The 20926-nt window shown below is 38.2% G+C and overlaps 1 protein-coding gene across 8 annotated transcripts in view; it reads right to left on the reverse strand.

Annotated features, from left to right (window-relative positions):
• The window catches only part of ANKRD55 (ankyrin repeat domain 55), a 59836-nt gene that overhangs the window by 14821 nt on the left and 24089 nt on the right, over positions 1 to 20926 (reverse strand). For all 8 annotated transcript variants that reach the window (XM_071580481.1, XM_071580486.1, XM_071580482.1 and 5 more), the window contains 4 exons: positions 20536 to 20666; positions 18405 to 18514; positions 15065 to 15125; positions 11231 to 11359 (listed from right to left, as the gene is read on the reverse strand). In XM_071580481.1, the coding sequence (XP_071436582.1) occupies positions 11231 to 11359; positions 15065 to 15125; positions 18405 to 18514; positions 20536 to 20666 (431 nt within the window). The remainder of the gene's footprint in view (positions 1 to 11230; positions 11360 to 15064; positions 15126 to 18404; positions 18515 to 20535; positions 20667 to 20926) is intronic.

Below are 20926 nucleotides of genomic sequence, written 5' to 3' on the forward strand. Positions count from 1 at the left end.
ACTCTGAACACTGGAAAAATAATAAATAATATAACACTGCAAATATCTCCAAAAGTCGCAGAGTGTAAGTTACTCAACAGAAATTGGGGTTTTGCTGTTTTGCTAAGCCAGGGTTCAGAAAGGCATAGGATTGTTACTTTCTTATAGAAATTTAGGGCTGGAAAGAATCTCAAAAGAGCCCACATCTCTAAGTTTCTCCCAGTAGACCTAGAAAATCCATGTCAAATATTTGCTCAAGGGTTTCTTGAATAGTTTCTTAGCTAATTTGTTTCAATGTCTTACTAGAAAGTTCTCTAAGTTGCAAATGAAATTGAACATTTTTTATCCTAACTTGGTGGAAATAGAGAAAAAGAATTCATTACTTTTATATAACTAGATAAACACAGGCTTCGAAAGGTCTTTCTGTATTGTCAAATTCAAGCCCTGCAATCACTTTTAGCTATGTAACATCATCCTTTTCATAAACTTATTGTGTAAAGGCAATTAGGTTTTTCTGCCCCCATTACTCCCAAAGGAATGTAGTTCAAGAACTTTTTTGTTCTAATGATTAATATCTCTAATTTCTATTCATACTCATGGCTGATTATATCCCTTTGTTTCTGTTCCAGCATTATTATTTAGATTAAATACTTCTTTCCTCTAACTAGTATTTGTTCTTCAGATGTATTTATAAGCAATCATCATCTCTCTTCCGAGTTGTTCTTTTGCTGCTTTAATCAATCAAGGTCTTTTAAGTTTGCTTTGAAAAATGCGCTTTCTGTTTCTCTCATCAACCTATTAGCCTTTCTTTTGTTTTAGTTGTGTTTCCTTGAAAAATGGTGATTAAAATTGTGCCTAGTCATACACAGACATTTTTGCCAGATCTTTGTACAGTGACATTAGCTCTTCCCTATTTATGGTGGAGATATTTGTGTTAGAAATACCTCCTTTGTTATGTCATAGAACAGCATTTACCTCATTCACAGCTGTGTCCCATTAGAAGCTCCTAGTCATGTTGGAATAACCCTTTACACCTCAGTACTTGTCTTCCAAAGTCGTTGCCAAGCCTAGAGTTTCTAATTTTGGATAGGACCTTCCATTACTAGCACCCAAATGCGTGACTGAAATGGTTTATCCTATTAAATTTTGTTCCATTTGTATTACTCAAAACTGAAAGGTGATCCAGGTTCCCCTGTATGATATCCCTATTCTTTTCTATTAATATCTTCCAGTTTTTATTATTGTTAGATTTTATCAGAAAGCCCTTGTGTTTTGTGCCAAGTTGTGAAAATATTAAGCAAGAATGATTTCAAGTTTTATCCGTAAAAGTAAATTTCTTCCAGCCTCTATTCAGCATTTAATCACACTCTAGACTTCTTGATTTTAAGATATATCTTTTGCTCCTCTGTACTTTGGTATCTTATTTTGTAAGACAGCTATTTGCACTAAATCTATCTTTTAAAGATGGATGGACATCCATTATCTCAAGCCTCTTCTATAGACTTTTATTCTGCAATCTTGGTATCCAGCTTCCAGCTATAATTTGCACCATTCAGAGGGTACATTCCAGGTCCCTGGAACATTCTGATCTCACAGCTACTCAGTTCAGCTGAGAATTTCCTATAATTTACCAAAACACGTCCCCCTAAAACCAGGAATTTTGTTCTGTATATACTTTGTTTACTCAGATGTTTAATTAAGATTCTTGTCTTTGTCAAGTCATCCAAGCTTATTTTCTATGACCAGGCATTTTATAATGTTCCCATTAATCATGTTAAAATTGTTGTTTATTTATAGTTTTGTGGTGCCAAATACCAATGTCCTTCACACTTGCATAATTCCCTGTTACAGTTTTTGGTCATTAGCATCAGAGAAATTGCTAGTCACATCAAAGGTAACAGAATTTAGAAGTCGATTACATACTTCTAGTATTACTAGAATAAATATTTATCTATTACCATCCTTTTCTATGCCAGTTTTGATTAAAAAATTGTTAACAGTAGCATCTTACTGTTTCTGTATTCACGTTATTGTGATGCTGCTATTCCTCTGGTTTTATACTGTCTTGGTATAAATTGGTTCAAATTTTCACACCCTGCACCTACAGTTTCAGTCCCTCAATGTTCTTGCATAACTCTTAGCAGTCACATAAGAAAGTTCCCACTGTTTCGTTCTTACTGGCATTTTATACATTTACACACTGTTCTGCCTCCCACTAATCTTCCATTTTCTAAACTAAACAAACCATTTCAACCTCTCTGGGCAGGTCAATATTTCCAACCCATTTATCATACTTGGTGCTTACTTTAGGTCTGTTTCCAGTTTGTCTACATCTTTTTTCAACCATGGTACTACAAACAACATAATTATCCAGCTGAGGCTCCTCTCCTGACACTGAAAATGACATTGCTACTTTCTGAAACCCATATGTATCATACTTTTGTTAATATGTCCCAGAATGATGTTTGTTTGATTTGTATCAACACTATAATTTAAACTCCTACTCACTTTTGTAATCTATTGTAATCTAAGAGTCTATTACTCTTAATTTTGTATGAACAGCTTTATTTTTTCACAGTTCTGTATACAGTGTTATTTTATTAATTTCAGTTAATTCCCAAAATTTCTCAGAATAATTTTGAGTTTCATCCTGACCCATGAAATGCTTGGTGTCTCAGTGATTTGGTTCTAGGTGTGGGTTATAAATGCATTCTCTATTCCATCACCTCATTATGGAAAAAATAAAGACATCCTTGTATAAATCCCTGGTTAGACTCTCTATGAGATGTTTATCTCCAAAGATTATTTAAACTGTCCTGAATATGACTGATAGAGCATGACAGAAGTCCCTGGTTAATTTTGATTACATTATTCCTTAATTTTCCCCTCTGGCATTCCTGTCTCTGGACTGAATTCTGGTTCCATTATAGCAGGTTGTGCTTACAAAAATTGTGTTATTTATGTAATTAAATGTGACTTAACTTGCATGTACTTCTCAAACCAGAAAGGGAAAAACTATTAGACTTTTTAATGATCACTCCATGTGCCACATGCTTAACAAGGCGTCTGTACCATGTGATGAACTTTTGCTTGTTGGCACTTTTTCAGTACTTTTGTGGTGTTCAACATGGGATTAAATTGGGAAATTGGCATTCAAACATGCCATATCCAATAGAATCTTATCTGAGGAAACAATAATTGCTTTGAAGATGTCTATGAAATTTTTGACCTATTTTAACAATTCAATTAGATTGTTAATTCCATTTACTAAGTAATGAAAGGATTTTTCCTAATTTCTGAACCTCTGGCCAACTGCTCTGTGGCTTTCCAGCTCTCTCTTCTTAGGAATGCCTTCTTATCTTTACATTCATCTTGACTCTTTTAAATTGCACATAAAATTCTACTAAAATGCTTACACTGCCCTTACTCTTAGATTGATAGCTTTGAGCTGTGGTCACCAAAAATGCAGTGTTCCTGTGGTAAATTTACCACAGTACTATTGTTAGACCAAGATGTTCAGTGGTAAGTTTACCATAGGAAAATTACATGTTTTTGTAACCTTACAGAACTTTTCAAATTCTTTCAGCAACGTTCTCAGAGATAATCAGTCCTTTCTGCTATGTGTTTCTGTAACAGTTCTTCAGGCCCTTGTGCCCCTCAGTTTGTGTTAAACTTTTGTCCCATCTCACACCTTTATCGGCTTCCACCCATTATTCATTCTGCTCAGTGAACTTTTCTTCCTTAGATTACTCATCTCAATTAAACTTATTTTATGAACAAGAAATGTCCTAAAGCCTTTGTAAGAAAAACTCTGATTGTGCTTTATGCAACTTTTTGTCTGAAAGTTGTGTCATCTCCAGACAGTGACAAACAGCAAATTCACTAGTAGGGTATTTAGTTTTCACACTCGATTATAACTCCATTTTCTATAGGCTGGTTAATAAAAAGTCAAACTTCTGATAGTTGCATCTCTCACTGCTTTCCAAATAAGAAGATAATATCTCAGGAAGTATCTACTGAATCAAGTACCATGAGGGGAATCTTGAACATCTGGGACACTTTCCTGGTTTTGGCACTTCTTTTCCCTATGTCTACTCAATTTATCATCATTATTACTACAGCAATAGTTCTTATACTTCAGCCCTTTCTATATCCAACAGATATGTAGAAGAAAAATTTTACTTGGAAAGTTTATTGTTATGTAATATTCTATCATAACACCACATTTCATTCTGCCAGGTCTTCAGTCATAAGTACTTTGTTCACTGCCCTGTATAGAGGGTTAATTTTTTCCCCTCTTCAGAATACTCTAGTAAACTAAGTAATTTGATGCCAAAGAGGACAGTCATGTGAAAGGAGTCTGCTAAGGTGGCTACCAGTAATGTAGAGGTGGGAGAGGGAGAGGAACAAGCTATGGACCACTTAACTGTTTCCAGGATAACAGGACAAAATATTTTTCTTCCAAGTAAATGCCTCTGGAGATTATGTGGTTAGATTGTATTAGTTCTCCTATATTTCCTGCCACTTTGTATTAGCTTGCTACATCTACAGCCAGCTTTGCTGGATGGAAATTCCCCACCAGCAGCCCTTCATGTCGCTTGTCATTAGCATCGCCCTTTAGGTCTGCCTGTGTTTCCTCTTCTACATTCTCTCCTCTTTCAATTCCACACCTGTGAATCTGAAGCTTTGATTTTTTTTTATGTCCTTCTGCTCTGACAGAATGGATTGAGATTTTAACCATTTTTTCACTCCTTTCTGCAGCAACAAATACTAGTCTCATTGCACTACTCTGGGAGGTAATTCACTTTTATAAAAAAGTAAATAAATTACTATAGATTAAATAAAATTTACATAAGTACTTCTGGCTTCTGCCTGGAAACCATATATGTGCATCACTGGGTTCTGTTTGAGTTTTATTACAGAATCCAAGTCCTTTTATTTCTCTCTTATCCTTCAAAAAGACACACATAGCATATTTTAATATGACATTCACTGTGGTGCCAGTAGGGTCATTGGAAAATAAGCCAGCCAAACAAAACAAAGATATTTTTCCCTTTTGCTGCAATAAAACAAAAAAACCACCACCACAACAACAACAACCAACAAAAAAACCCCCCCAAACAACCAACAAAAAACATTTCAAGTATTTTTGAGTAACCCACAGCAAAATTTGAATAATTTGTCTATGGACTTCTTCCTTTATAACTCCAGTTGAGACTATTGCATTGGTAAATATATATTTTCTTTCAAAGTCACCTTTTTTTTCCCTTTTTTTTTTTCATTCAGAAATTTTGTATTTACCAAAAGACAAAGCCATTCCACATTCTTTTCCACATGGGTCTGTTGGCTGGGTCTTTAAAAGTATTGATCTTTGACTCAAGGCTCCTCCAATAAAATTCTTTTCCCTTATGTGTTAATTTCCCTGAAGTGCCATTTTTCTCATGTTTATGTGCAGAACACTATAGCAGTGTATTGTGTCATTACCTTAACTGTAACACGAGTTTAGAATTTCATCCTAGAATCAGAGCAAGACAAACAATGCATCAGCCATGATGATATGTCAAGCTGGAATCTGATATTAAGGCTGTATCAGAACAACATGTCCCTATTTTGATGCAGATGCAGTATCCGCTGTTTTAAAGGTGGAGAATGCCAGACTTTGAAGCAGAGGCATAATGTTGCTCTTAGTCTGCAGCAAACAGTGCAGTGAGAAAAATGCCTAAACTGGCAGCTTGGGTTGCTGAAGGGTTTTGCACACATGGGAGCTTTCTCACACATGTTGAGGAGTTTCAACATCTCCCCCTCTGTACCCTAGACTAGAGAAAGCACAGGAAGTACATTTATTCTGCCTCGACTGCTGTCATTCCCTGGCTGCTAGATGGCTGCATTAGCAGTGGAGAAGTGGGCAAAAACTCAGATCATCCTGTGGTTTCTCTACCCCAACAAGACAGAGACAACTGGGCCCTGTGCTCAGAAAAGAAACAATTCATGATACCATCTTCATCTTTCCTCCTGCCAGGGAAACTGTGCCAAAGGTTCCCTGGATGCAGCCCAGGCACTTCACAGAGTGTGTTTCTGATGGCAAACCAACATAAATTAATAACTCTACTGACGCCACTGTAGTTATATTGGTGAGACTCAATCAGTTGAGAGAGAAGGGGATTTGTCTTCTCACCCTAGTGCTGCAGCCTTACACACCCACCCAGTGTCTCTTGCAGACTGAGAGTGACACAGCTTAGCTTGACTTTGTGGTACTATTTGAAAGTGTTGTTTCTGTTTTAATTGTACAAGATACTTTGTCCTATGGTCCTCAAAGCACTGCTGCCTCTGGTGGACATGGTGTTTTTGAAATATTTATCCTCTCACCAGCCTTAGTCGGTGTTGGAAAAAGCTACTAAATGACAAAGACAGTCACGGAAGCATGGCTCTATGGTTATCATGTGTCTCTACCTCTCTTATCTTCCCTTTGCTCAAACAAAACGCTGCATGAAACACTGGCCAAGTCTCTCTGAGAATTTATTTTCACTCAGTCTTCTGTCATAAGTACATATGATTTACTGTGTAAATGACTATGACTATGACTAAAATTAGTTGGCAGCTTTTGCCTGCTATTAAATTGTTGTGAGGACTTGTTTCTCTGGATGAGATATTTACACACTTTGAAAAAAAGGTAATTTTTAAATTCTGCAGTATAATAAAGATTTATTCTATCAGAGAAGTGGAAACTTGTCTTCCAGTGCCTTTTGCCAGGCATAGGAGATGAGATATACAGTAGAGATACGCAAAAAGTGTGGTGCATGTAAATTACTCACATTCTGGCATGCCCTTGTGGAGTTACACATAGACCTTGTGCTGGGAAGAGGTCTCACAATTATCCTGTACTTCCCTACAGGCTTTGCCCGAGACAAATTCCTTCTAAGATCAGTGAGAGTTCTGCAATTGATTACCTCAGAAAGCTGACTGGTGTGAATAATTACATTGTCAATGGCAAGTTAATACTTGAAGGGTTTACTGTTTAACAGTCAATTATTTCAGTAAAGGCAGTTTTTCCAATGATCTGGTTATACTGGTGAGTTTTTTATATCAATAGTGCTGTAACATGTAGAAATCACAAAAGAACTTAAACTGAAGAAATAGGTTGCAGCTATATAAAAAGCTAAGTAGCACTAGGGAGCATCCCTCAGCATCAGAACTCTGTTGTCTGTACTGTAAAATTTTTAAAATCCTCCCTGGCATCATTTTGACTTGGGTCAAATGACACTTTCCCTACCAGTTCCTGGACCACAGACCAGTCCCAGTAGGTGGTCTGCATAGGACAATCCTGTTTTAGAGAGAAAGAGTTTAACAGCAGGGACATGAGCTGTCCTGTGATAGTTGGCCTCAGTGCCAAGACTCAGGCACATTTAATTCACTATTGCAGACACTGTCACAAATATTTAGGACTCTTTATGGAAAGAGCTGCTGACAGGATTGAAACAAGTTTATTTCTTACTCAAAACTATTTCCAAACTCTCTTCCTTCTTGTTTTGCAACTTGATAGCTCACTCTGTAGAGCTCTGCTGCTATGCAATGTTCTAGCCTCCATGAGCAACAGCTGCACCATTGCTGGAATTACAATATTTACATAAGAAAGATATTTTTAAGGGCATGGTTAAAAAACACAACTTGAATCTCTTTTTCATTTGTTTGTTAACAGCCAAAATTATTTTTAAAACTTACTGACATAAAAAAGGAAATCACTACTCTCCTTTTGAAGAAATCTCTAGAAAACTGCATGAAACAAGGAGAAAACAATGATTTTGCAGTGAAATAAATCTACCTGAAACCAACCAGACAGTGAATCATGCCTAGCAAATGCATCTTTTCTGGCCAATCCAACAACAGATATGTCTCCTATGGAGAAGCACCCACTAAGTTTCAAGAAATCTTTGGATGTCTCTCTGAATTCTTCCACTATATGCAGCCCAAGTGGGGTGCTGGGCAGAGAGAAAGAGAGCAGTGATCCCTCAGAAGAGATCCTGAGCCACCACTGCCTTCCCCGGCCCCTTCCTCTGCTCTGGCTGGATGGCCAGGAGTCCATGAGATGCTCGGCAGCAACAGAGAAATTTATTCCTAGAGATCCTGATGTTTAAGTGTGCTCTCACCTTCCAAGTAATTACACAGAGACTGCAATCCTCTCTCAGCCAAACACAAATCAATAATTACCTATGCTTTTCTTTTACAATGTATTTAAAATATACAGGTATTTCACTCTGTTTTCAGGTGGGGAAAAATAATTGAATTGTTGCTACAGAGCAAATATGCAGGCTCCTAATTTTTTAAAACTTTGCACTCCAAAGCAGCCTATTAAAAAACAGAAGCACAGGTCCACATGGCAGAGTATTATTTTTAATGGCTTCTTTTTAATTGTCTTCTTTTTGTCCTTAGATGTTTGAATTTTTTCACTTTAGAAGAAATCTTTATTCTTTTACTGAAAGCTAGTATTTTTACATAATCATATGACTTTAGGAGCCAGAGTCTCTGAGAAAGAGATAAAGAAAATTCTGGTAAAAATAATGAGAACTGTCAAAGCAATGTAGCAAGATTCCAGATATTCCCAGGCTGTTTTCAGGGTACTACTAATACTATTACGAACTAATTCTAGTATGTAGTGTGATAGTGTATGCAGTATTGTATGTACTGTATTTTACTAGGATTTCAATGATACCATGTAGAACTGTTAGAATGGCCTTACCCTTTCTTCTAGTATCAGTTAAGAGTTTTTTGTTACAAAGGTGTGTTTCCTTTTCATTACAGTAATTAATGTTGGCTGCAGTGGAAGAAGAAAAATACCTCCTGAGACACTTCTAATAGCCCTGTCTGCACGAGCTCTTAACAATGTTGTACGTGCAAAAAATGTGGCATGAGATATTGTCACTTCCAACAATCATAGTCAATGCTTTTGACACCAATGTGACATGTTTGCTCTGAAGATGTTTGAGCTTTTCAAAAGATCAGACCTTGGTTTGGGCAAGGTGTGTCTGATTACAGGGCTGGGACTGGTCGGCCCACGATGTGTGATGGAAGACAAAGCCACATACATGTGGTCTTTGGAACAGTTAGCATGGAACCGTGACTTCATATGAAACATGCCACATGCCCCAGAATTTGATTTTGAATAGTGGCAGTGGTTTTTATGTGGCCCTGCTCTGTGTTTCAGCCCAGTGTGCACAAACTGCCTCTTCCCTGAAACTTCTGAAACAAGTTTCTCTGCAGCTCCTGGTCTTCCCCTTACCGCATTTTTTAAAAAATGAAATTAAACACTAGGCCCTATTCAGCTGAAAATAACCCCTGCAGCTGGCACTGCCTGAGCTCTGAGAGTCTCTTGTTCTCTAAAGATATTTATACCATTCTTAAAGGAAAAATATCCTCTTTCCTGCAACCACAGAGGAGGCTAATAGACATAATGAAGATCCCATCCAGCAGAGCTGTTGTTCTGTTCTCTGTCACAGCAGAGAAAGTCATGCCTTTGCATGACATCTAAATCTCTAGGGCCTAATAGGGCAGTAGAGAGCACTGGCTGAAAGTGTTTTCATTTCTTGGCCAAGCTTGAGTAAGAGAAATATTAACACATCCATTCCATGCTCTGGTATTTCAACTGCTCCTTCTGGACCTACAATGGGAAGAAGCATGTGGATGGAAGAAGCAATTTATAAGGTTTCATGTCAGGAATCTCTCAAGAAGAAAAAAGTGTGGGTCATCCTGCAAATTTTCTCTTGATTTTTGGGAGCAGCTTAAAGGAAGAGAGAAGAGGGATTTGTGATTTGCCTCCACCTGAGGCCTAATGGCTTTTGTGCAGTTGCCATTTCCCTGTTTCTCAAGAGCTATTCTGCACATATGTGAGAGAAAGATGGGGATGGGAGTTAATGCTGGAATTAGATAATAAAATGTACAAACCACAGAATCAGGGAAAACTTCAGGAAAGAGGGAAACTAGGGGGAGAGACCTTTGTCTTTCTGTTTGAGGGACAGCTTGTACCCAGAACTGTGATACAGACTGATATGCAGACTGGTAGGCACTGACTGGTATGCAGGAGCTTGCATGAGTTTCAGAGGTTTGCCACTGGAAGCAGCTGGAACTGGAATAAGTCTTGTAAAAATGCACAACAGATAGTAGAGTAGATACCTTTAGTCTCCTAAAGCAAATAGCAATTCTAGTTTGATACCGATTAGGATTAAAGAAGAACAAAAGTAGAATGAAAATAATATGTGTTGCAGAGGCCAGAATACACCTCTGTTTCAGAAGAACAAAAGTTGAGCCTGTTATATGTTACCCATCTGTGTGAGGCTGTGGTTGAAGGAAACAGATTTTTTATTCTAGATCTCCTTCCCCCTTTACACATATAGTATGTGTCAGAGCTTTTAAATTTCTTTGTTAACACATTTTTTAAGAAGAGCAAACTTAGACCATGAGGTTAAGATGAACATATTTAGTCATTGTATGAAAATATTATTGGATTTTTTTTTGCAAGTTCTATTCCTGCTTATCTGTTGTGCAGGTGTTCTGAACATTGATACTGGAACTTGTTATGTCAAGTGAGTAAGTAAAAACATACAATTTCATCTGGAAAGTTTTCTGCAGTAAACTAGGCCAAATTTAGTAAATTATGCTGTATTTTAGGTCATATACTACCAATTACAAAATACAGTGTTTAACATCATGTTAAGCCTGTGCGGTTTGGTGGCCTGAGTATTAGGCAATTTTTTTTTGCACAGGAGATAGGAACATACAGCTCAGCAGGAAATGTGTTTGGCTCCTTGTCTTTCCCACTGTCCAGAATAGTAGAGTCTCAAACCTGCAGGTAATTATTCATAGCTGTAGCTGTTCAAATGTATTTTAACTTGTGTTTGCATTATTTTATTCCCAAAGACCTTCAGCAATACTATTTAAGCTGCTGATTTCGGCAATCCTGATTTAGAGAAAAAAAAAATTAAGCATGAGTTCGGCATGAACCACATACATAGTCCCAGAGAGATAAATGGTAACTCCGTTGTGGGCAACAGTGCTAAGCCTACATTAAGCATGCCTTGCTCTCCAAAGGAGATGCTAGATCCCTAATCTGTAACCACTGGCAAGATTCTAGTGCTTAGTGGGCATTCCTACCATCCATTTTCTTCATTTTGCAGCCAAAATTTCCTTAGGAGTATCTATGATGCCTCAATAGCCAACTCAGCTCAATAAATATCCCAGTGGAACTGTGGCTGTGGCTTACCTGTACTGCCCAGTGCAGAGCAGTTTTGAAGTCCTTGTCCACCAGGGTAGGGTCTGCTCCCTTGTGCAGCAACGTCTGGGTGTGCTGCGGTCTGTTGTGGAATGCAGCCCAGTGGAGTGAAGTCATTCCCTGTGGGCCACAAACGCAGAGGGGAAATTATTGTCACTCACAGGAGCACCCTTCAAGTCTCTGTAATTAGCTAGGCAGTTTTGAAATCATCCAGGAGGAACTGATTCTTCCCTCTCAGTCGTGATTTGAAACAAATAGTAGCAGCTTCTGAATTAGGGGAGTCATAAGGGGGAATCAAGCAACGAACTTCCTGGAGTTATTACAGAAAATGGATACAAATATGAATGCTTCCTCCATATGTGACTAAAGCATGTTATAAATAATGGATGGTCAGGACAGTTCCCCACTGCTCAGCTTGGATCCTGTGAGAAAAGCCTGGTTTAGACTAGTGCTTTGACATTAAACAGTGTGATGTTTATGTTTGGTCTTATCTTTGATCCAAAATAAATATTGTAAGCTAGTACTGTAGTTGCCACTAGCCAGCAAGATAAAGAACTGACACAGTGATGTCCACAAAAAAGTCACAATATAAATGTCTTAGATTTACTGTTTTCAGAGAGAGCAAAGCAAATTGTAAGGTATTCACCTGCATTTTCATTCCATCTTAGCTTCATCCAGTCAGTCTTGGTAGATCATTCATGGCCAGTCTTTGCACCATGAGCATTATTACACACACCTACATTTTACTCTGTATCCATAAAAATTAAGATTTTCTCTAGAAATTTACTCATTTACTGTGTCTCTTAAAAATTATTAGTGTTTTTCAGGTGTGGTAACATCTTACTTTGGGCAGGTGTTGTTCACTCTCTCTCACTGGGAAAAATGCATTTCAAGGGTCTTTTTGCTGGTTTCCAAAATGATAAAAAGCATGAAAAAGAAAAAAAAAACAAAAAAGAAAGAAAGTCGAGTGGAAAAGGAATTACAGCTTGAAGAACAGAAATTAAAACCTGAAAGAGAATGCCATAAAGCCAACTGGTACCAACTCAGTAAAGTACAAGCTATAACACATTGATACAGACAGCTTATCAGTGCATGAATAATGGAGGTTGTTTGCAGTGATTTTCTGCCTAAAAGCTTGAATGCCTTAACATTAATTTTTCTCACTCATCAGGTATTTTATAAGACTTGTAAGAGCCCAGGTAGCTTTAGTATGGGTGATGACAAAACAGAGTGGTTGAATAAGAGCAGTTTTGGTTTTACTTATGGTTTGCAAAGCTTAATCATGGGGGTTTTGGTTTTGTAAACCCAAAATTGAGGGTAAACTCCTGCCCTAACTGAAATTAATGAGAGCTCTGCCACTGATATTATTAGTCCAAGATTTTGACGTAAGGGACTTAGTACTATTGACAGACACACACTATTTGTGAATGCGATGAATTGAGGATTCAGTGAAGTGATACCCAGATGGGAATGGGTACTCATTGCTAGTCCTGGAGAGGAGGAAAAGTCACTGAAAAAGGAGAAGCTACAGTGTGCCAAGCCAGCTTTCTGTCACCCTCTCTCAGTCTGTTAATATGGACAAAAAATAGCCTTGAAAAATCAACTTTGTCTCTATGGTTACCAGCAGAACCATCTGTAACACAGGAGGGTAAAAGTGTGGGTAGGGTACAAAGATCTCTCCAGTACAGAGACACAGCTCAAACTGGTGAGTAGCAGATACTTAGTGCAAAAACGTAAGAAACAAGGCTTGATAATGTACTGACACCTAATATTTGGTGATGAGGCTAAAGACTTCCTGTGACATTCAGACCCGCACAGACCTCTACAGGATAATGATGCATTTTCTGAAAAAGTGCGTTTTTTTAATTCTCTTTGAAACTACGGCCTGATAATTTCTGTAGGTGTTCCCATAAGTTTATAGGGAAAAAATCCCCAACAGGTGGTAATAATTCTCTTTTCATCTGCTCCACACAATTTATGTTACCATGGGTTTATATCATACCTCTGACTTAGTTGCCAAGCTGAAAGTCCTACTGCAGTTTGTTCTAGTTGTTAGCCTGCCCATGAAGTGAGGTGCTCTATAACTATTATCACCTTTGTAGTCCTTTGTCTGTTCCTTTTTAATACATCCTTTTTCAGATTACTCTTGAATCTGACATTTATGATGTGGCTGTACCAAGGAGTCAGACAGACCTTCCTGTTTTGTTCTCTATTTCCTTTCTAGTACTTTGTACAGTCTGGTGTCCTTTCGGAGCACCCAGTTGAGCAAAGAGCATTGAACTGTTTGTATCAGCAGCTCACATATTTGGGCCTTCTACAGTGGGCAGTGGCTGTCTAGCCCACACCATTTGATTTGTGCATAGTGTTACCACTGTTTGTGAGAGGAATCATGAGAGCAATATCAAAACTGTCAAAGCTCGAGGCCAGCAGAATATAAAGGTGAGACAGCCAAACATAAAGATGCAATAAGAATGCAAAAAATAAGGAGTAATAGGGAACATAAAAGAAAAAAACCCACAAGAAATAGGTGTGAAAAATATAGTGTGACACTTGTTTTGCCCAATTCAAGGCATTTTCAGGGAATGTTTCTTCACATTGTCATCTCACAGGCTTCATAAATATATCCACAGAAAGCCACAGCTGTGGAAACTACGAAACCTCCAGATATATTTCTTACTGTTTATATGTTCATGCATTCATCAGGGTGTTTTTCTCAAGTGTCAGATGGGAAAACTGAAGTGTTTTACTTATGCCAAGAGAACAGCTCTATTAGCTGCAATCAATTGTGAGGATTTGCATTTTTCAGAAAACACGAATAGTCACGGCTTAGTACTGACACTTGAGCAAGTACATTGTCAGTACCAAATAACAGTGAGATGGACTAAACATTCCAAAGTGTTCCAAATTGCATGTAGCAATGCATTACAGCAAAACATTGCAGCTTGAAATTATGATCCATAGTTTCAGGCAATTCATCAGCAATGTAATTCTACACCAAGAAAAAGCGTATGTCTGGTTTAGGGTGTTGTGAGCAGGGTGTGCAAAACTTTCGTGGATAAGAAGGAGGAAATATTAACAGTCCTCTGGCCATTCTGGCACTGTGGAGAAGAGACATGTCCTTGAGCAATTGTTAGAATGAAAAGAAACATGTGAAAAGACACTCAGAATTTCTCTTGTGTTTTGGCTTCTCTATTTGGAGAAAAAATATGGGGGAAGGCAACACTCCCCTATGTACATTATATATAGACAGAGGACACAATTGTGTATGGATCAGAGAGCAGCATAAATTTTGTAGTTTCATGGCTGTTCTGTGTAATATGAGCTCTCTGACACTTTTTCTAAGAACAGTAGTTGAAGGTGGAATCAATGAATCATGGAATCAATGAATCATAGGATCACAGAATGGTTTGGGGTGAAAAGGACATTAAAGAGTATCTTGTTCCAAACTCCCTGCCATGGGCAGGGACATCTTTCACTAGACCAGGTTGCTCAGAACCCCATCCAACTTGGTCTCGAACACTTACGATTGGTAAAGCTGGAGATTTAGTCCAGTGTCTAACTTCAGAACAATCAAAGGCAATTACTGTCTTAGTAGGTCATTTAAGAGGTTCCTCATAGTTGGAGACAGTTTATTAGCCTACAGGTTCATTGCATATAGTAGCAAAAATGACATAATACTTTGCAGAGTTCAGCAAAAGCATTGTAGAAATTTTTGACTAGTGCACAGTCTCATCATTAAAGTGATTGTACAGTGGACTCTTTCTGGACAAAACAACTTCTATGCCTCCAGAGCCTGGGACTGATTTGTAGCACAAGCTCACTTACCTCATTGTCCTGATGATTAATTTCACTAAGATTTGACTGCTGCAGAAGCACGCTCAGAAGCCTGTAGAAGCAATGACATAATCAGTATGCTGTACTCCTGACTAAACCTGAAAAACTGACAGTTCTTTAAAAAATAAAATGTGCAATTTCGTGATAAATCAGTACTCGTGATGGGCACAGGTCAGAATCTTTGGTCTGAGCTTTGTCATATGAGAAAAACAAACAGGACATTGTGGCTTACTATAACAAGAAAAGTTTAATGCTGGCAATTAAAAGCAGATCCACTAGGAATAATTCCAGTGCTGTTTGCTGGGCTACAATCAGAGTGTGTAACATTATGCATATGTGCAGGTTTTGGTAGCTTAGCAATTTACTGTTAACCTATTTTATAATGTCTTTTACAAAAATGACAGCTTCTACAAGGATTTTTCACTTTATTTAACTCTTGGAGTAATATGATGTACTGTACATATTTGTGTGTATGTGTGTGTGTGTACACATGCTTACTCTACATTTACACACACAAACCCCAATATTTTACAAGGCCTTCCAGTATCTCTGCTGGGATAGGGCCATTATTAGAGTATAAAACATAGCTATACATGGATTCACATTTTATTGAATATCACACTACAAACACTCCCCTCTGGTGGAGGTAACAGTTAGAACGATCATTATTCAATTAATATTTTAACACTTCATTGATTTTGCTTTTCTTTTCCTTTTGGTATCCTGTGAAGATGTGCTAAACTCACTATAGGTTTGGCAAAAGATGGTTGTGTTTTGTAGTAGGATGCTAACTGTTTGGATCATGTACTGGACCATGGAAATGAAAAACACCGTCCTGTCACAGGCGGTAACAAAGCGAAATAGCACACATCCTAGAGTGAATGTACATTTCCTATGATTCTAGGAAAAGGAAGAAAGGATATATGCTCAGTGGATCATTGCACAGATCTGTGGCTCATTTAAAGCTGTGAATTTGCTGGAAACTTTCAAAACCTGAGTTTTGAAGAGACATGCCTTTTGCAAGGAAATTAAAAGATGATGAAGTGTAAAGGAAAGAAGTTTGATAAGCGTACAGATAACAGACTAATGCATACAACCCTGCATTTATTCCCATGCATAAGAGACTGAATGAAAGCATTTTGCTGCTTTTCCTCAGGACAATCTTCAACAACTCAGTATATTTTCTGCACTGAACTATGCTCAAGATAAAGCTTTGTAGATCTGTGGATCAGGTAAAGCTGAGAATGTCGCTTGTCAAACTTGTTCTCCCCTACCAGTAAAAAGAACTAGATATGTAAATTATTTAAAAGAAGATATTTACAGGTGCTTAGGGATGATTTTGGCCATTCTGCAGCTAAAAATCTTCTCCACTGGTACCACCTTCTTCAGGTGCCAAAAATCCAAAGTTAGGTTTTTTAAAGTAAAAAAAAATCCCTAAAGGGTGATGATTGGGAAGATCCCAGTGCAGGGGTTTTGCTTTGACTTCAAATATAATTGCATCTGGATACTTTTACAAAAGAGGTGTTACACCTCCTTTTCTGAATGGAGTTATAGTATGGGAACTCAGAAAAGGATGATACTTTAGGATTGCTTTGATTAATTTGTTAAAAGTTTGCAAAAGGGAATAGAGATTTTGTGGTCATTTGGAACAATGACTCAGAATCTCATAAATGCAGTGCCTGAAAACAGGTCTCGGTAAAAATGGACTGGTGAGCAGAAAGACAGATAACCATCACATGCTTGTAAAACCCATTTATCACATGGTTTTGGAATCTGATACAGCGCTCCATGGTTCAACCCCAGATATGATCAACAAAACAACTGTATGTGAAGGAAATCTAATTCTTTGAATGTAGAACCTTTATCAACAACAAACTTTGGCTCACTTACATTGTGAGACCATTATGGCAACATAAGTTCTGCCATTTAAAATATAGATACCCAATGATGCACCTGAGGTTTCTCTGATATCTGCTCCTAAAGGCATAGATCAAGAATGGATTGTCTTTTTATCTTGCCTGTTAGGCTCTGTGGGATGCACTCAAGCATGTAAATCAATGATCAAATCAACACATAAATTATCTTTGTCTTTCCATGTAGTCCACATGCTGCCTCCAGGACATGAGGTTGTAGCAATGGACTACCAGCTTTCTGACTTGGCTTGAAAAGCACTTCAACCTGACCTCTGTGTATTCCCTTTTGGCAATGACAAAGGATGATATGGGATTCAAGAGAGTGACAAAAATCATGATGGAAAAGCCAGGTATGTCTTCTGGGCATGGGGTAAACCCAGTGAGAAGACAGAGGAAAAGGAATTTATCAACTGGTAAACTCCTGTGCAGAGGAAAGAAAGGCCTGCCTGTATCCATGGAGAATGTGAAAAACATTCAGGGAATCCAACGTGCTGCTGGCAAAGCAGATTACAGTTCCTTTTCAAGTAGTAGCATGTGCAATTGTACAAATATTGTCTTCTTTCTGTGTTGGCTTTATTTAATGATAGTGATCTGTACTTTAACAGAAATCTCAAATTATGCTCTCCAAGTGATGCATGAAGAGGAATGATAATGTGGAAAATTAATAAAGCTGTTAAAAAAGGCTGGAGAGCAGATCACCAGAAATGCCCAGATGTCTGGGCTGTTATGATATGATGACAGCAGCAAAGTTGTAGACTCAGCAATTAAGTCACTTAAACATTTTGCATCTACTGAATATTTTACCTGTCTCTAATATCTTCCTATAACTCCAGGCATGATTTACTTAGGAGAGTTTTTTGAGAGAATTTCTTCAGATGTAGAAATTAAAATTTGTTAAACCTTCCTGTTGTCACAGGCTGGATTGAGACAAAGACAATTGAAGACACTCTGTAGCTGTTATTCCACCTTCAGTAGAAGTAGTTAAAAGTGAGCCAGACCATCAATCTTCAACTTCCTCTTTTTGTCAGAGAGGCTGTGGTATGGAAAACTTCTCTCACATTTGCCATTCTACTCAGAGGAGAAGTCCAGAGAAGAAGCCTCTTGTAACATTTCATGTGAGGAGATGGTAGAAAGGTAGTTGGGCAGGGGAAACCCAACATTTCAACCTCTCATAATATTTTTTGCCCCCTCTGGCTATTTTGACTTAAACCAGGCTCCTCGCTTTACTTGGCCATCAATCTGGTACAGAAGTGTGGTACAAGGTTTTTCCTCCTTTTACCCCTTCATGATAACCACTAAACAAAGAAGGAAGTCACAAGTGTAGCAGTTACAGCTATTCTTTGTGATGTGAGCTCTCCTTGTGTTGCTGATTACCTATTGAGATTCAACCAGCAAAGCTGTGGGAGCCTGGGACATACCTCACGTCAGGCTCTGCAGTTGCAGCGTGGAGTGGCAACCTCCCATTTTTGTCAGGTATATTCTGCTTAGCTCCATTCCTGAGCAGACTGACACAGCCTTCCAGCCAGCCCTAAAAAATAAGAGCATATCAAAGAGGAAAGTGAAATGCATCAAGCCAGATTTTTTAGTTGGTGCTGGCCTTGTTTTTTTTTTCTTTCCCCTGTTTCTCAGCACTGAAAGTGGTTCGCCTTTAGAGCCCAGGTCTCAAGCTAGCTCAGTCACTCATTTCTGTGATAAAATGAGGTGTTTCATTTACTGTACTTCATTTTCTTTTGCAGCTGTGGCAAGTAGTGACTGACTAAACAGTGATTAAAAGCCTTCTAATTCCTGTATCAATAGCAAATGCTACATATATTCTTGCATGTGGATACAATTATGCTATAAAACACCAAGAACATGCACAGTTAATCTCATTTCTTTAGTGAGATTTTAGCAGAGATGGCAAATCATAGTAAAAAGACTTACAGTGTGGTCTTATAAACGTTGTTGCAGAAGTTTCTATTAGTTACAATGTTCGACTGAAAGTAGCACCAAAACAAATGGGATGAATCAGTTTTTGAACTACAACCTTCTATCGATCACCTCAGCATAAAAGCAAGTAAACAACCTGGTTGTGACTGCATAAATCTTTCAGCACATACCTAAGTCCCAGGGAAATCAAGCATGAGTTTAAGTGTTTTGTTAATGTCTCCACAACTTGTTGGTAAAGACCATTCTCTCCCACATAAGCTACATTGGATTGGCATCACCAGCATTTGTAGGAAAAAGGTGTGAAATGGTGCAATCAGAACATCCCTGTTGGAGCTTTCTGTGGAAATAAAAGACCACCAAATTCTGCATGCGACTGAGACTCTGCAGCTCTGCTGAATTCAGTTGTCTGCACAGACATGCCAGTCTGAACAGACATCACAGCCAAATGCTCCCCAGACCTCTGGTTATATCCATCACAGAAAAAAAATGGAAACGTAGAAGCCTTAGGATTATTTTCCAGTAATTTCTTTTTTTTCCAAAGAATATTTTTTCCCCTCTGGGAAAGAAGGAAGGAAAAAAGGAGCATGACACTAATTATGGGATTTTTTTGAAAATATCTTGCAGAGGAAATGTTTGTTTTCAAGTAAGTGGGGCATGTTCCTTGCACTGGATGAGACTTCCTGTTTTGCTATTTTCTATGCTTATTTTCTGGTTGAATGTAGCAAAGCTAAGCAGAAGCATTGATTTTATTCTGAATTTTCAGGAAGATGAAGATGCAAGGTATGTAATTTACTTAGGCTGCCACAGTATCTATTTAAATGGATTGGCAGTCACCCAGCCATAACTCATACTATGTAACATGGGTGTAAAATTCCTTCTCTCTGTCCAATGAATAATGGAAGCCCACTGTGTTTAGCTAACTTGTTCCCTATTCACTCCCTGAAACCTACTCTTGGCAAGGAGCAGAAGACTAAGGAAAAGAGGACCATCCTTGTTGCTTCAGTCAGGGTGCCTTGTGTCCCTTCCCAAATGTATCAGTGGGGTGTCTGCCCCTACTGTCACTTGCATGTAGGTCAATCAGGGTATTGGATTGCTTGTGATCCAAATATCTGGCACCTGCAGCACCTTGAACTTAGTTCTCAACATGGCCATTGAAAGTCCAGCACTGTAATGTAAAGAAGTAATGCCCTGGCTCATGTGGTGTGCAAGAACACCACCGGAATTAGAGATAGGAATGCCCTCACTGGAGCATAAATATCTCCTGCTGACTATGAGAGGGGGAGAAGTTAATCTGTATATTTAGAACAAGAGGGGACTCTCCCGAGCACAATAAAAAAGTGGTTTTCTTTAAACCACACAGAAGTCCCTGGATATTACTGAGATCCTTATACCATGGACTTGATTTTACAACATGAAAGAGGAAGGGCATTATGACAGGAGTCTCTGACAGGAGTCCTGATCCTCTTCTAATAATCATTGCTCCAGCTTTGCATCATAGTAAAGTTTCAAAAACAATTCCAATGTCTAAACCCGAATGTTTTACACTTGTATAAACAGAAATCTTATTTGGTCTGCACATTTACTCCCTTCACTCCATCCTTCTTTCACAAATCTTGGTACCAGATAAGTTGCCAGAGATAAACTGGTACGTCCATAGGCATCTTGAGTATTAATATTGGCTCCCATCTTCAACAGAAGCTTCACTGTATCAACCTGGCGTCCCGACACAGCATGCATCAAAGGTGTGCAACCTGGGGAAGAGAGCCATTTTTTTTAACAATTTTTATTTTCTCAAAGCCTTAAGATACAGTTTGTTATTTGCTAATGTTAACACTGGCAAATTAACAAATCCTTCCTCTGAAAACTGTCCAAAAGTTGTACTCAGCTTTTTGTAGGCATGAAGTAGCTGCTATGCCAGTTACTGACAGCTGACTTCATTAGCAAAAGCTTTGCCTCATTAACTTTCTGGAGGGAAAAGTGCTTTTCTGTTGACAAGATCCCAAAATGAACT

This window comes from Pithys albifrons, chromosome Z (genome assembly GCF_047495875.1).
Source record: "Pithys albifrons albifrons isolate INPA30051 chromosome Z, PitAlb_v1, whole genome shotgun sequence".
NCBI lineage: Eukaryota > Metazoa > Chordata > Aves > Passeriformes > Thamnophilidae > Pithys > Pithys albifrons.